This window comes from Narcine bancroftii, chromosome 1, assembly GCF_036971445.1.
Source record: "Narcine bancroftii isolate sNarBan1 chromosome 1, sNarBan1.hap1, whole genome shotgun sequence".
NCBI lineage: Eukaryota > Metazoa > Chordata > Chondrichthyes > Torpediniformes > Narcinidae > Narcine > Narcine bancroftii.
This window is the reverse complement of record NC_091469.1, coordinates 384,262,073-384,279,474: the sequence shown is the minus strand read 5'-3', so window position 1 is coordinate 384,279,474 and position 17,402 is coordinate 384,262,073. Positions and strand designations below refer to the sequence as shown.

Below are 17,402 nucleotides of genomic sequence, written 5' to 3'. Positions count from 1 at the left end.
GTCAAAAAAAAAAGCAGAAAGAGAGAGTTGTAAAATAATAAAATGAAACTGCATATCAAATTTTAAATGCATTTAAGTAGCTTTAAAGGAATTATCAAGTAACTGCATTTGACATGTTTTCTACAACAAATCCCTCCATTCTGATTATTAATAATGTTTATGTTTAAAAAATAATGAAGTGATTTTTAGATATCTCCATGGCTCCAGCAAAGTAACCAGTCTGTCCAATGGACAGCAAATACTGGACTTGCCGGCAAGGTCCACGTGTAGATAAATATTTAAAACTAAATCAATGAAAGCAAGTTTCAGTTGAAACAAAGATGCTGGAAACATCCAACAAGCTAAAGGGCAACAGTAGAAAGCATTGTTTCAGGTTAAAGACCCTTCATCACCTCTTTAACTCGGTTTTTCTTTCTGTTCTGGAGTGTTTTCTGTTTTTAATTCAGATTTCCAGAACCCACATCTTGTTGGTCTTCAACAAATTTCTATTACTTAACTCAGCAATAATGGAAAGGTTGGATATTGTAAACCATTCAATGTTTTTGATAAGGAAATTAATACCTCAATATTGTGCTTGTGCCACAATCTTTACCTTTAAACAATTAACACTGTCGCCAGAAATGTTCAATTTATTTGCTGAGAACATTTTATTGAAATTAATAATAGTAAGATGGCGGAGTGCAGTTGTGCAGAGAGCTTTAGGAGTGTTTCTGTATGAATCACAAAAGGTTGGTTTGGAGCTGTAACTGATAATCAAAAAGGCAAATGGAATATTGGCCTTCATTGTTGACAAAATTTTATTTAAAACAGGGAAGCTCTGCTGCAACTATTCAGGGTACTAGTGAGGATGTACCTGGAGTACTGTGTGCAGTACTGGTCTCCTTACTTTTTTTTAAATTTTTTTTATTTTTCACACTATAAACCACACTGACCAAGATACATACAGACATTTTTTCTCTTGAATATATACAGTGTCATTTTCTCCCCCTTTTTCCCCCCTCCCTTCCCTCCCTCCCTCACCCCCCTTCCCATTTATTTGAAGTTCAATCTAAGATACATTAAACCCGTTAAACAATGTTGTCACTTAATAAAAATAAACAAGAAGTTTTACTGAGTCAGTTCTTTTCGTTGAATTCTCCTTCTGTCATTTTAGATGGTGGAGGTCCATGGTCGGATTTCTCTATTGTATTTCATGTGTGGCTCCCATATTTGTTCGAATATTGTGATGTTATTTCTTAAATTATATGTTATTTTTTCTAATGGAATACATTTATTCATTTCTATGCACCATTGTTGTATTCTCAAGTTGTCTTCTAATTTCCAGGCTGACATAATACATTTTTTTGCTACAGCTAGGGCTATCATAACAAATCTTTTTTGTGCTCCATCCAAATCGAGTCCAAATTCTTTATTTCTTATATTACTTAGGAGGAAGATCTCTGGGTTTTTTGGTATATTGCTTTTTGTGATTTTATTTAATATCTGGTTTAGATCTTCCCAAAATTTTTTCACTTTCTCACATCTCCAAACTGCATGAATTGTTGTTCCCGTTTCCTTTTTACAGCAAAAACATCTGTCTGATACTGTTGGGTCCCATTCATTTAACTTTTGAGGTATGATGTATAGCCTGTGTATCCAGTTTTATTGTATTTCTCATAGTTCCAGAGCATAGCTTTTCCCATGTTTCATTCTTTATCTTTATGTTTAGATCTTGTTCCCATTTTTGTTTAGGTTTACCGTTTGTTTCCTCGTTCTCCTTTTCTTGCAATTTGATGTACATGTTTGTTATAATTTTTTAAATTATCATTGTGTCTGTAATCACATATTCAAAATTGCTTCCTTCTGGTAACCTCAGACTGTTTCCCAATTTGTCCTTCAAGTAGGTTTTCAGTTGGTGGTATGCAAACACTGTATCGTGAGTTATATTATATTTATCCTTCATTTGTTCAAAGGATAATAATTTATTTCCTGAAAAACAATTTTCTATTCTTTTGATCCCTTTTCTCTCCCATTCTCTGAAGGAAAGGTTATCTATTGTGAAAGGGATTAGTTGATTTTGCAGAGTCTGGAAAAACAACCAACTGAAAAACCTCACAAAGATAAGCGTATACAGAGCCGTTGTCATACCCACACTCCTGTTCGGCTCCGAATCATGGGTCCTCTACCGGCATCACCTACGGCTCCTAGAACGCTTCCACCAGCGTTGTCTCCGCTCCATCCTCAACATTCATTGGAGCGACTTCATCCCTAACATCGAAGTACTCGAGATGGCAGAGGCCGACAGCATCGAGTCCACGCTGCTGAAGATCCAACTGCGCTGGGTGGGTCACGTCTCCAGAATGGAGGACCATCACCTTCCCAAGATCGTGTTATATGGCGAGCTCTCCACTGGCCATCGTGTCAGAGGTGCACCAAAGAAGAGGTACAAGGACTGCCTAAAGAAATCTCTTGGTGCCTGCCACATTGACCACCGCCAGTGGGCTGATATCGCCTCAAACCGTGCATCTCGGCGCCTCACAGTTCGGCGGGCAGCAACCTCCTTTGAAGAAGACCGCAGAGCCCACCTCTCTGACAAAAGGCAAAGGAGGAAAAACCCAACACCCAACCCCAACCAACCAATTTTCCCCTGCAACCGCTGCAACCGTGTCTGCCTGTCCCGCATCGGACTTGTCAGCCACAAACGAGCCTGCAGCTGACGTGGACATTTACCCCCTCCATAAATCTTCGTCCGCGAAGCCAAGCCAAAGAAAGAGAAGAAAGAAGAATTAGTTTTGGTAGTTGGTAATTTGTTTTATTCCTTTCTACGTGAATCTTCTTCCAAATGTTGAGCAGATGATGCAATACCGGTGAATTCCTACGTTGCACCAATTTTTCATCCCATTTATATAGTATATGTTCAGGTATTTTCTCCCCTATTTTATCTAGTTCTAATCTGGTCCAATCTGGTTTTTCCCTTGTTTGATAAAAATCTGATAGGTATCTTAATTGTGCGGCTCTATAATAATTCTTAAAGTTTGGTAGTTGTAAGCCCCCTTGTTAGTACCATTCTGTTAATTTATCTAGTGCTATCCTCGGTTTCCCCCCTTTCCATAAGAATTTCCTTATTATTTTCTTTAGCTCCTTGAAGAATTTCTCTGTTAGGTGAATTGGTAATGACTGAAATAGGTATTGTATCCTTGGGAAGATGTTCATTTTAATGCAGTTTATCCTTCCTATCAGTGATAGTGGTAAGTCTTTCCAATGCTCGAAGTCGTCTTGTAATTTTTTCATTAATGGATGATAATTTAGTTTATATAGATGGCCGAGATTTTTATTTAGTTGTATACCTAGGTATCGCATTGCTTGTGTTTGCCATCTAAATGGTGATTCTTTCTTAAACTTTGTGAAATCCGCATTATTCATTGTCATTGCTTCACTTTTATTTGCATTGATCTTGTACCCCGATACTTCTCCATATTCCTTCAATTTCCTATGTAATTCTTTTATTGATATTTCTGGTTCTGTTAAGTATATTATAACATCATCTGCAAATAGACTGATTTTATATTCCTTCTCTTTTATTTTTATCCCTCTTATTTTATTTTCTGTTCTTATCAGTTCTGCTAGTGGTTCTATAGCTAACGCGAACAGTGAGGGAGATAGTGGACATCCCTGCCTTGTTGATCTGCTTAAGTTAAATTGTTTTGATATATATCCATTTACTGTCACTTTCACTAATGGCCCCTTATATAATGCTTTAATCCAATTAATATATTTCTCTGGTAGGCTGAATTTTTGTAGTACTTTGAATAAATAATTCCATTCTACTCTGTCAAAGGCCTTCTCTGCGTCTAAAGCAACCGCTACTGTTGGAGTTTTATTTCCTTCTACTGCATGAATTAAGTTAATAAATTTACAGATATTGTCCGTTGTTCATCTTTTTTTAATAAATCCAGTTTGGTCTAGATTTACTATTTTTGGTACATAGTCGGCCATTCTGTTTGCTAATAGTTTAGCTATTATCTTATAATCTATGTTAAGTAGAGATATTGGTCTATATGACGCTGGTGCTAGTGGATCTTTCCCTGTCTTTGGTATTACTGTAATTATTGCTGTTTTGCATAAATCTGGTATGTTTTGTGTTTTATCAATCTGGTTGATTACTTCCAGGAGGGGAGGAATTAATAAGTCTTTAAATGTTTTATAGAATTCTGTTGGGAGTCTATCCTCTCCTGGTGTTTTATTGTTCGGTAGTTTTTTTAATATCTCCTGTATTTCTTCTATTTTAAATGGTTTTATTAATTTATTTTGCTCCTCTGTTTGTAATTTCGGTAGTTCAATTTTAGTCAGAAATTCATCTATTTTGTCTTCTTTCTCTTCGTTTTCAGTTTGATATAGTTGTTCATAGAATTCCCTGAAGTTTTCATTGATCTCCGTTGGATTATATGTAATTTGTTTGTCCTTTTTCTTTAATGCCAATACCATTCTTTTAGTTTGTTCTATCTTAAGCTGCCACGCTAGGATTTTGTGCATTTTTTTCTCCTAGCTCATAGTATTTCTGTTTTGTCTTCATTATGTTCTTCTCCACCTTATGTGTTTGTAGTGTTTCATATTTTATTTTTTTGTCTGCCAATTCTCTTCTTTTAGTTGTATCTTCCTTTATTGCTAATTCTTTTTCTGTATTTGTTATTTCTCTTTCCAACTGTTCTGTTTCCCGATTGTAGTCCTTCTTCATCTTAATTACATAACTTATTATTTGTCCTCTGATGAACGCTTTCTTTCACTGATTCCGTATTTATTTCAAAGTACATTTTAATTTGTCGTTCAATGAATTCTCTAAAATCCTGTCTTTTAAGTAGCATGGAGTTTAATCTCCATCTATACATTCTTGGTGGGATGTCCTCGAGCTCTATTGCCAATAACAGGGGTGAGTGATCCGATAACAATCTAGCTTTATATTCTGTTTTCTTAACTCTTCCTTGAATGTGGGCTGATAACAGGAATAGGTCTATCCTTGAGTATGTTTTGTGTCTACCCAAATAATATGAATATTCATTTTCCTTTGGGTGTTGTTTCCTCCATATATCTAAAAGTTGCATTTCTTGCATCGATTTAATTATAAATTTGGTTACTTTGTTCTTTCTGTTAGTTTTTTTTTCAGTTTTATCCATGTTTGAGTCCAAATTAAGGTTAAAATCCCCTCCTATTAGTATGTTCCCTTGCGTATCTGATATCTTCAAAAAGATATCTTGCATAAATTTTTGATCTTCTTCATTAGGTGAGTATACATTGAGTAAATTCCAAAATTCTGAATATTTCTGACATTTTATCATTACATATCTCCCTGCTGGATCTATTATTTCCTCTTCTATTTTGATTGGTACATTTTTGTTGATTAATATAGCTACTCTTCTGGCTTTTAAATTATATGATGCTGCTGTTACATGTCCTATCCAATCTCTCTTTAATTTCTTGTGTTCCACTTCAGTTAGATGTGTTTCTTGTACGAATGCTATATCAATTTTTTCTTTTTTTCAGTAAATTTAACAGTTTCTTCCTTTTGATTTGGTTATGTATTCCATTAATATTTAAAGTCATAGTCATTTCATACTTTGTTTATCTTTCCTTTCCGTTTCCTCATCACCACCTTCCCTTCTTACCCATTTCTGCTTTCTTTTTTTGAACACATTATAAGACAAGATTTCTAAAACATAAAATATTTCCACTATTCTCATATCTAAAATTCCTTTAACCCCAATAGTCCCTCCCCTGTCTGAGTTGCCCTTTGTCCCTTGTCGGGCAACCAAATCTCCCCTCTCCATTTGGATTTGCGAATCCGCTCGCAAGCGTCAACTGATTTCGCAGTGACTGTTATTCTTCCCCACCCAGCACCCCCAGAAAAGATTTTAATCTTCATATATAACAAAGGTCACTCTCTTGATTCCCTCCTTACTTCCTTTCTTTCCCTTCTTAGTTCTTACTTATACTATATATATATATATATATATATACACACACACACACACACACACACACATATATATATATATACATACATATATATATACATACACATATACATACATATATATATACATATATATATATATATACACATATACATACATATATATATACATATATATATATACACATATATATAAATTTTTTTATTTATATATATATATAGTTTGTTGTCATTTTTGTTCTTGTTCCATCTCTTCATCTCTCTGTCTGTTTTGTAGTTGTTCTGCAAATTTTCATGCTTCTTCCGGATCCGAGAATAGTTTGCTTTGCTGCCCCAGGATAACTATTTTAAGTACCGCTGGGTATTTTAACATAAATTTATAACCTTTTTTCCATAGGGTCGTTTTTGCTGCATTAAATTCCTTCCTCTTCTTCAGGAGTTCAAAACTTATATCTGGATGGAAAAAAATTTTTTTGACCCTTATATTCCAGTGGTTTTTTGTCTTCTCTTATTTTTTTTTATTGCCTTCTCCAATATATTTTCTCTTGTTGTATATCTTAGGAATTTTACTAGAATGGATCTTGGTTTTTGTTGTGGTTGTGGTTTCGGGGCTAAAGTTCTATGTGCCCTCTCTATTTCCATTTCTTCCTGTAATTCTGGCATTCCTAGGACCCTGGGGATCCATTCTTTTATAAATTCTTTCATATTTTTGCCTTCTTCATCTTCCTTAAGGCCCACTATCTTTATATTGTTTATTATATTATAATTTTCCATTATATCTATCTTCTGAGCTAACAGCTCCTGTGTTTCTTTAACTTTTTTAATCAGATTCTTCTAATTTCTTTTTTAAGTCATCTACCTCCATTTCTATGGCTGTTTCTCATTCTTCCACCTTGTCTACTCTTTTTCCTATTTCTGTCATGATCATCTCTAATCTATTCATTTTTTGTTCTGTACTTTTTATTCTTTTTATTTCATTGAATTCTTGTGTCTGCCATTCTTTTAATGTTTCCATATATTCTTTAAAAAAAAAATCCATGTACTTGCCATTCCCTTCATCTTCTATCTCTCTGTGTTCTCCCTCCTCTTCTTCTGAGTCCACTCCAGGATCTGTGTCTTTTACTTCTGTCTCTTCTGATCTTCTTGTTGGGTTGTTTATTTTATTTTGTTGGGTATTTTTGTTCTTCTTATTTTTATTAAAAGTGTCTTGGTGTTGGTCTTCTTCCTCTGGGTTGGTCATCTGTTGTTTCTTTGATTCCCTATTTTTTATTCTCTTCCTTCTTGTTCCCGTTATTTTCTATGTTTTCCTGTTGAGAGTCTTGCTGTTGTGTTATACTTGTCTGTTTCAGCTGTGGAGATTTACTCCTCAGCTGGTCCCCCCTCCCGCTGGTGTTGTTTTTGTCTTGTGCGCAGTTGCGCACTTTTGTTTGGCTCCATGAGCCATCTTTGTAGTCCTGAGTTCGGGGTTTCCACTGACCTCAGGGAGCGGGCTTCTCTCTCCACGGCAGGCTTCCTCGTACCGGTAAGGCCTTCACCTTCCTCTTCCGACGTCCTTCCTTCTTCTTTTCTTCCCGTTGTTTTTGGTTTTTCTTTCTTTGCTGCCATTTTCTCCACACTTTCACTTTCAATTTGTTATGGTTTCTGTGTTAGTGACTTTGTTTTTTCTCTACTTTTTTTTACTTTTCTGGGGAGGGCTGGTATTTTCTTACCGGTCACTACTCCATCACGTGACTTCCCCCCTGGTCTCCTTACTTGAGACAGGATATACCTGTATTGGCTTTGGAGGTGGTGCAGAGCAGGTTCACCCCAGAGCAAGTTGATTCTGGGGATGAGGGAGACTGAGCTGCCTGGTACAATACTTGCTGGAGTTTAGAGCATCATATACAAATGTATAAAGTTATGAAAGGAAGAGAGAGAAGCAGGAAAGTCGTTTCCACTTGTAGGTAAAAATAGAACTAGGGGACATCAGCTCAAGATTGAGGGAAGTAGATTTTAGACAGAGCTGATGAGGAATTACATCTCCTCCTGATGAGGAATCTGTGGAATTTTCTGCCCACAGAAGCAATAGAGCCTTCCCATTAAATATATTTAAGACACAAATAGATGCTTTTATAGCAGGGGAATTAACAATCATGTGGAAAAGGCAGGTAAGTGGAGTTGTCCACAGCTAGATCAGCAATGATCTTTTTGAATAGCAGGCCTACTCCTGTTTCTGTTTCTTATGTCGTGTGATGGAAATGTAGAAATTATTCAACAGATTCTGAAATGATCTATGTGATGCAAATTAAAGATATTGTGTTCTGCTACCTTTGAAGATTAGTCATTGTCACCCATAATCAATTATTAGTCTTAAACTAGAGAACTAAAGGTTTTGTATTTCTATAATAGGTGTTTACTGCATTTGAATTTTCCATTATGATTATACCATGGGCCAGCTCTACTGACATCATCATAAAGTAGAATCTAGGCTCCAATCTTTAACAGACAAGATAATATTATTAAAACACAACTCCTACAGTTCTACAGCAAAGGGAAACCTACCTTTGAAGATATCAGGAAAATAATGAAAATAGTTTTTCGATTATTTTAGAGAAATGTAAAACACAGAACATTACAGCATAGGATCAAGCTCTTTAGCACATGATGTCTCTGCTGATCACGATACCAAATTTAATTAAAACTCAAGAATTATCTTAAATGATAATAGTTATAATAAGCATGAGAAATATGGTTAGATTTTTACCAAATCTATTATGATGGATCTGTCATGACAGAAGTGGAGGAATGCACTTATATTCGATAAAGAATATTTTTAAAAAACACTCAAGAACAGGAGGTTTTTGCTGTAACTTGCTTATATTTCTCACAAGCTGATTCTTGTGTGAAAATACATTATGAGTCATCACTCAGCTCTTTATAGAACACTTGTCTTATTGGAGTATCATTTTGATAAAGAAAAAAGGTAGCAGTACTATGCAGATTTATATTAAAATGTATTTAATGTGGGGGCGTGGCTATGCAAAGGACTTAGACATGTTTTGATCAAACTCTGTGACGAGTACTAAAAGGACAGTTAAAACTTTAAAATTATGAATTTTTTACTTAGCTGGTCAGACCTGTGTTGAAACAGTATGACCATGATTATTAATGCGTGGTTTAGGCTGGTGCAGTATAACTGACACTGTAAAAACTGAATAAAGCTAAACCAGAAATTTCAGACCAATGCTTCACATGTGGCATTGCGGCAGGAACCTTTCTTTGTGCACGCAACCTGGACATATACCAAGGTGAGACCCTTCTGGATGGAACCAAACCTAGAGAAAAAATAATCAGTTAAAAAAATTCCCAAAGGACCCAGAGCTTTTTCTATTGTGAAATATGATGGATAGAAGGCTTAAAATGAAGCTGTCCAAATTTCAAATCCAATTTGTAATGATTGGCCATTGGAATGCGGAAATGAAAAACTGTGTTCCCCTGGAGAAAATTACTTACAACTTAAAGAAAAAAAATATTTTTTTAATCCTTCTACTGGGGGTTGTTGGTGGGAGTGGGGAAAGAAACATTCCATCCCAATCAAGTCAAGAAAAATGTAACAGCCTAGGTGCCGGCTGTTGGGCTGAGACAAATCTCTGATGTGCTCTCTACCATTGTGTGGGTGTCTTGAATGTTATGCACACTTGTGGTTTGACTCTATGGCAAATTTTGAATATAATGGATAACTCTAATTTGTGATTAATTACTGGAAACTGTTTTGAGTTTGAGTTTGAAAATCTATGAATTAAATATTTTTAAATTTACTAAAAAATGGACCAAACAACTACTAAGAAACCAAGGCAGCCAAGAACAAAAAAAACCAAAGTTTTGACTCCCAAAAGGGAGTGGCGCAAAAGTGGTCCCGAGACTGGTGAACCCCGGCAGAGATGGAGAATCAGGACAAAAGTTAAATATTATCCTGGAGAAAATGGAAAATTTGAGTAACCGATTTGTTGGTGTTGAAAATGTAATGAGAGACATGACTGAAATTAAATAAATCGTTGAAGTCAGTGACCCAAGCAGAAGCAGACTTAGTAAAAACACAAGATAAGCTAAAAAGCTTTGGAGAAAGATGCAAAACAATGGGAGTCAAACGGACAAGGACTGCTGGACAAGACCAACCACATGGAGAATTTTAGCAGATGAAATAATGTCCGAATTATTGGACTGAAAGAAGGAATCGAGGGAAGAAATCCAGTGAACTTATTCGAACCATGGATCCCACAAGTGCTGTGATAAGACAAATTCAGAGAAAAACTGCATATTGAAAGGGGTCACCAGACCCTCAGACCCAAGAGAGCCAGCGATCAGCGACCATGACCGGTCCTGATAAGACATTTGAGTTACCGGAAATGGGATACAATTCCGAGAGCAGCATATGGTGAGCAGGATTAAGGAAAATCCCAAGGTGTTCTACAAGTACGAAAAGAACAAGAGGATGAGTCGTGTGAGGATAGATCCCATCAGGGATTTTAAGGAAGCATGCATGGAGTTGGAGATTCTTAATAAACAGTGTTTCAGTATTCATCAGAGAAAAGGACCCTCATAATTGAAAGAATGGGTCACATATTGAGCATATTGATATTAAGAAAGACAATGTGTTGGAGCTTCTCAAAAGATGAAGTTAGATAAGTCACCAGTTCCCGACGAGATTTACTTAAGGTTGCTGTGGGAAGTGAGGGAGGAGATTGCTGAGCCACTGGCAATTACCTTTGCACCATCACTAGGGACAGGAGAAGTACCAGAGGATAGGAGGGTTGCAAATGTTGTTCCCCTGTTCAAGAAAGGAAGTAGAGATAACCCAGAGAATTTATAGACCAGAGTCTTACTTCAGTGGTGAACAAGCTGTTGGAGAAGATCCTCAGAGACAAAATTTACAAGCATTTAGAGGCATAATCTGATTAGGGATAGTCAGCATGGCTTTATCAGGGGAAGGTCATTATCTCACAAGCCTGATTAAATTCTTTGAGAATGTAACAAAACACATTCATGAAGTACATATGGATTTCAGTCGGCATTTGATAAGATTCCCCATGCAAGGCTCATACATAGCGTAATAAGGCATGGAACCCAAGGAAACTTTGTAGAGGTTAAAACCTTTGTATTTAAGATATATGGCTATTTTTTGTACTTTTCCTTTAAGGATTAATTGTTTTTGTAAAGTTATCATAGTTACTCTGACATAGGAACATAGGAAGTAGGAACAGGAGTAGGCCAAAAATGGCCCATCGAGCCTGCTCCGCCATTCAATACGATCATGGCTGATCTAATTTATGACCTAACTCCACCTACCTGCCTTCTCCCCATATCCCCTAATTCCTCTATCATGTAAAAATTGATCTAACCGAATTTTAAATATGTTTAATGAGGCAGCCTCAATCACTTCCCTGGTTAGAAAATTCCAAACATTCACTACTCTCTGGGAAAAACTATTTCTCCTCATCTCTGTGCTAAATCTACTCCCCCGAATCTTGAGACTGTGTCCTCTCATTTTAGTTTCCCCGGCCAGCTCAAAAAACCTTCCTACATCTATCCTATCCATACCCTTCATAATCCTATATGTTTCTATAAGATCTCCTCTCATTCTTCTGAACTCGAGCGAATATAATTCTAGACGATTTAATCTTTCATCATAAGTTGACCCCTTCATCCCAGGGATCAACCTAGTAAACCTCCTCTGGACCGTTTCCAAAGCCAGTATATCCTTCCTCAAATGTGGAGACCAGAACTGGACACAGTACTCCAGGTGCGGTCTTACCAGTACCTTATACAGTTGCAACATTACCTCCCTACTCCTGAATTCAATTCCTATAGCGATGAAGGCCAACATTCCATTTGCCTTCTTAATAACCTGCTGCACCTGCAATCTAACTTTTTGCGATTCATGCACAAGCACTCCCAAGTCCCTCTGCACAACAGCATGCTGTAGTTTTTCACCCTTTAAATAATATTCAGCTATTTTATTTTTCTTGCCAAAGTGGATAACCTCACACTTACCAACATTATATTCCATCTGCCAGACCTTCACCCACTCATCCCTCTGCAGACTCTCCACATCCTCATTACAATTTGCTCTTCCACTCAATTTGGTGTCATCCGCAAACTTGTCTACATCACATTTTGTACCCTCCTCCAAGTCATCAATGTAAATGATGAACAGTTGTGGGCCTAACACTGACCCCTGCGGCACCCTACTTACCACTCTCTGCCAACCTGAAAAACTCCCATTTATCCCGACTCACTGCCTCCTGTCAGACAACCAATTTTCAATCCAGGCCAATATACTTCGCCGGACTCCACTTTCCTGTAACTTACTGAGAAGTCTCTTGTGCGGCACCTTATCAAACGCTTTCTGGAAATCCAAATATACAACATCAACCTGTTCCCCTCTATCCACCGCACCCATTATATCCTCAAAGAATCCTAACAAGTTTGTCAAACAAGATCTTCCCTTTCTAAAACCATGCTGCGTCTGCCTGATTGAACCCTTACGTTCCAAAAGTTTCACTATTTCATCTTTAATGACGGCTTCAAGCATTTTTCCAACTACAGACATCAAGCTAATTGGCCGATAATTTCCAGTCTTCTGCCTACATCCCTTCTTAAAAAGTGGCGTGACATTTGCTGTCTTCCAGTCTGCCGGGACCTGCCCAGAATCCAAGGAATTTTGGTATATGACCACCAATGGATCAACTATAACTTCTGCCATTTCCTTCAACATCATATGTCATTATACCCGAGCGGACCAGGAGTTCTATTCTCATTCTTGGAATGACCATGGAAGAGACGTGAGCTCTTGAGAAACTTTTCTTTGAAGTTATCATTATTATTCATTTATTATCATTTTAATTCATTTATATTTGTTTGAAGTTGAGTATCGTTATCATTTACAATTTGCTTTGTTTTACTCATTGTTATGAAGTGCGAAGCTATGAAAATGTTTATTTGCATTTATCAACAAAAAATTAAAACTATTTACAGCTGCAATTACAAAGTTTGATTTATTTGGATGAATAAGATACAATTCAGAATATCAAGGCTTACTTCTCTTGGAAGGTGACAGGTTTTGAGATTGAGAAATGTTAGAAGCTGGGAAGTGTTACCTCCAGCCCTTGCATTGTGGATACAAAATTGACTTACTCAGAGAAGGCAGAGTGGTTGTAGATGGTTTGTATTCTGCATGGAGATCGGTGACAAGTGCTATTCCGTAGGGATCTGTTCTGGGACCCCCTCCTCTTTGTGAATTTTATAACTGACCTGGATGAGGAAGTGGGTTTATAAGCTTGTGGATGACATGAAGATTGATGTTGAGGATAGACTGGAGGGTTGCCAAAGGTTAGAAGGACATTGATGGGATGCAGGGCTGGGATGAGAAGTGGCAGATTGAGTTTAATCCAGAAAAGTGTGATGTGTTAATTTTGGTATGTCAAATTTGAAGGAATAATCCAATGTTAATGAGAGGACTTTGGGCAACATGGATGAATTGAGAGATCCATGTCCGTAGGGCCCTCAAAGCTGCTACTTAGGTTAATAATGTTGTTAAGAAGGTGTATAGTGTTTTAGCATTCATTAACTGTGGGATCAAGTTCAAGAGCCGAGGTAATATTGCAGCTTTTTAAGATCTTAGTTAGACCCCACTTGTAATACTGTTCATTTCTGGTCACGTCACTACAGGAAGGATGTGGATGCTACAGAGAGAGAATGCTGAGGAGATTTACAAGGATGATGTCTGGATTGGAGACCATGCCTTATGGGATAGGTTGTGAACTTGTTCTTTTCTCCTTGGAGCAACAGGCGATAAGGGGAGGCCAGATAGAGGTGTATAACATAATTAGATGCATTGATCATGTGGATGGCCAAAGGCTTTTTCCCAGGGTTGATATGGCTAACACAAGAGCACATAGTTTAAAGATGCTTGGAGTAAGTATTGGGGATGCAAGAGGTAAGTTTTTCCACCAGAGTGGTGGGTGCATGGAAATGCATAGCCAGCAATAGTGGCAGAGGCAGCTACAACAGTATATTTTAAGAGACTATTAGATAGGTACTTGGAACTGAGAAAATGAAGGGTTAATCAGTAAGGAAATTCTAGGCAATTGTTAAGAGTTGGTTATTAGGTCGTTCTTACACTGTGGGTCAAAAGGTCTGTATGTGCCATAGATTTCTGTCATAGAAACATAGAAGATAGGAGCAGGAGTAGGTCATTCGACCCTTCGAGCCTGCTCCGCCATTCAACGAGATCATGGCTGATCTTAAAGTTCAGTACCCCGTCCCCGCCTTCTCTCCGTAACCTTTAATACCTTTATACTGAAGAAATAGATCTAATTCCCTCTTAAATATATTTAATGAACCTGCTTCTACTGCCCTCTGTGGCAATGAATTCCACAGATTCACCATCCTCTGGGTAAAGAAATTCCTCCTATATGAAAATTCAGTTTAATAAAATTCTATTAAAATAGCCTGAGTGTTTGATGCTCACAGTGACTTTTCTATCCACATATGCCTGGAGAGAATTTAGTCAGACTATAGAGTTGAGATGGAAGATGAATCATGAGCACATTTGAATGGTCTACTCATGGTTCACTTCTTATGTTCTTAAAACAGCAACTTTCTAACTCCAAATATTGATGTAACATCACAAAATCATCAGTAATGAAGGTAGTATGAGGTGCCTGTTTTCAAATTCTAGCACTTATTAACTTATTTTTTAATTAAAATGTAGTGCAAGGATGCACAGTTTTGAAAATATAAAGAAAATTGGAGTTATAAGGATTGTAATGACTGTTATATAAAGTTAGAACGACCAATATTTTAGGAAATAATGACAATACAATTGTCAGTGCTCACACTGCACTATTAAAAATATTCACATTATTCAAATAATTAGCTCCATTTCAAAGCATTTTAAATTGGTGATACAAAACCTAAATAAATTTTATTGATGGATAGGACTATTGATATGTTATAATAAACCATGAGATTTGTAACTTAAAAAATAATTTTAATGGCTTGCACATTGTATAAATAATCTAATTAGCTATTATATGTAAAATTCAAAGATGCTATTTTTGATAAATTATTTATTGAAAAGATCCTATAACTTTTAAAATTTCAACCTACCTTGTATGGCAGGACCCCATGCAAATAAGTAATACCAGCTCAAGTGAAGGTCAATAATAGTTTCATCTCTCGGAACATACACTGGTCGTTTAAATCGACAAGTCACTCGGTTGTCCTCAAAAATACCTTCTTCATCCCTCGCTGGATTTCTTTTTATTTCTTTTGCCCACTGGCCAACATTGTAAAAGTGCTGGATTCGAACTCTGCCATTGTCATCATGCACACAAGCCATGACATCATCACCTCCCTACAAGAGAACACAAAAAATCTCTGCATTTAACTTATTAGCACTGAATACTAGCATTGGAAACATATGTAGGGCATTGATTGAAGAATAAAGTTCAAATTTAAGTAGACACAGTATTGCTCATGGAAATATCACAAATCTTGTGCAAAAAAAACAGAATGGGATTAAAAGTTTTACTTAAGTTCAAAGAATGGAGGCAAGAGATACTAGTAGACTAAAGGATAGCTAATGTTCCTTTATTCATAAAGGGCCACAGGGAAAAACCATGCAACTACAAGTCAATCAGGTTTGCATTACTGGTCAGGAAATTATTGCTGAAAATCTCAAGGGATAAAATTTATGTACATTTATCTATATTTCAGATTAGTCAGCATGGATTTGTGGGAGGAAAATACAAACATAAATTTCATCGAGTTTTCTGAGGTTCCTAGGAGGATTGATGAAAGCATTGGAGTAGATGTTGTCTACATTGACTTTAGCAAGGCCTTTGATAAGGTCTTGCATGGTAAACTAGTCCAGAACATAGAGCTGCATGGGGTCTATAGGAAATTTATAGTTGGGTATGGAATTGGTTGCCCCATTCAAGACAGAGAGTAGTGTGGAAGGATGTTATTCCGGCTGGAAGTTTGTGACCAGTGTAGTACTCCAGGGATTGGTGCTGGGGGTCAAATTATACATTTGTGTATGACACTAAAGTTGGTTGACTAGCAACCAAGGTTGTGTAAGACTACATCAAGTATAGAGCATAGGGAAACTTGGGGATTTAATCAGGACAAGTGAGAAGTGATGCATTTTGGTAAGTTAAAAAGGGTAGGGCATAGAATAATTGGTAGGACGCAAAGGAATGTTAATGAACAATGCAACTTAGAGTTGAAGTTCACAGTTCCTTGAAACTGCCAACACAGAAAGATACAGCGATGAAGGCATATGACATGTTTTTATTGGTCAGAGTATAGAATATAAAAGTTGGGATGTTATGTTGCAACTTTATGGTCACTAGTTATACCACACTTGGGAGTACTATATATAGTTCTAGTCATCATACAACTGGAAGGATGTTCAATACACAAAACTGCTGGAGAAACTCAGCAGGTCATGCAACATCTATAGGAAGCAAATACTGTTCTGGAGAGAGTACAAAGTAGATTTAGCAGAATTTGAGGACTTCAGTTCATGGAAAGGAATTGGATACTCTGGGTTGTTGCACCTGGAGGAAAGGAGGCTGAGGAGTGATCTGATAGAGCAGTGGCTTGCAACTTTTTACTTCCCACTCTCATACCACTTTAAGTAACCCCTTTGCCATAAGTGCCCTGTGATAGAGGATATAAAATTATATGAGGCAAAGAAACATTAAATAGTCAGAATCTTCTTCTCTTTATAGGGGTTAAAATTTGGAAGAAATTATGGAGTCAGATAGAGTCATTATGTTTAAAACCCATTTAGAGACTCACACCAGGCATAAAAGTATATTGACCTAATACAGACAAATTAGATTAGTGTAGATTGGCATGGATGGAGTGAGTCAAAGGACTGGGTTCTGAGCTTGATAAATCTATAATTATATGAGTGGGCAAATTCATGAGTTATGCAGTAATAATGTGGAGCCTGGTGATTCCTCTGAAGTGTGGATCTGAGAATTAAAACTAAAAACTTTAGGTCTGCTGGTATCCTGAAAAACAATCTGCTTCATGTAGTAGATCTGCAGGTACATTATTACACTGAGCACTAGGTTCACTATCCTGTGGCCCTGAAACTCCTGACATACAAGTGCTTGTGAACATCCCTACATTTCCCTTCGTGTTTCGTGGGGTCAATCTGTCCATGACTTTGAGGAGAAATTCAGGCAATGGCAGTATATGACTGCTCTAATGGGATTTCTTCCACTGTTAAATATTTTGAAGCTCATATACATCTGCACAGAAGCCACGTGCAATTAGCAAACGATACAGTTAGCTCAGTATTTCTCACTTCAGGATCTCATTTTTGAGTTATCGGAATCAGAGGCATGTTTTGTCAATTTATTTACTTTTTGGACAGATACAATTATACTAATGTTAA

At 36.9% G+C, this 17,402-nt stretch overlaps 1 protein-coding gene and 1 long non-coding RNA gene across 2 annotated transcripts in view; one reads left to right on the top strand and one right to left on the bottom strand.

The window, feature by feature from the left end:
• LOC138751364 (uncharacterized) overlaps positions 1 to 12,853 on the top strand; it is a 33,765-nt gene extending 20,912 nt beyond the window's left edge. Inside the window, exon 3 of the long non-coding RNA XR_011349868.1 lies at positions 12,616 to 12,853. This is a non-coding gene — a long non-coding RNA (uncharacterized lncRNA). The remainder of the gene's footprint in view (positions 1 to 12,615) is intronic.
• The window catches only part of LOC138751363 (DOMON domain-containing protein FRRS1L), a 30,734-nt gene that overhangs the window by 571 nt on the left and 12,761 nt on the right, over positions 1 to 17,402 (bottom strand). Inside the window, exon 4 of the mRNA XM_069913545.1 lies at positions 15,098 to 15,344. Within this exon, the coding sequence (XP_069769646.1) occupies positions 15,098 to 15,344 (247 nt within the window). The remainder of the gene's footprint in view (positions 1 to 15,097; positions 15,345 to 17,402) is intronic.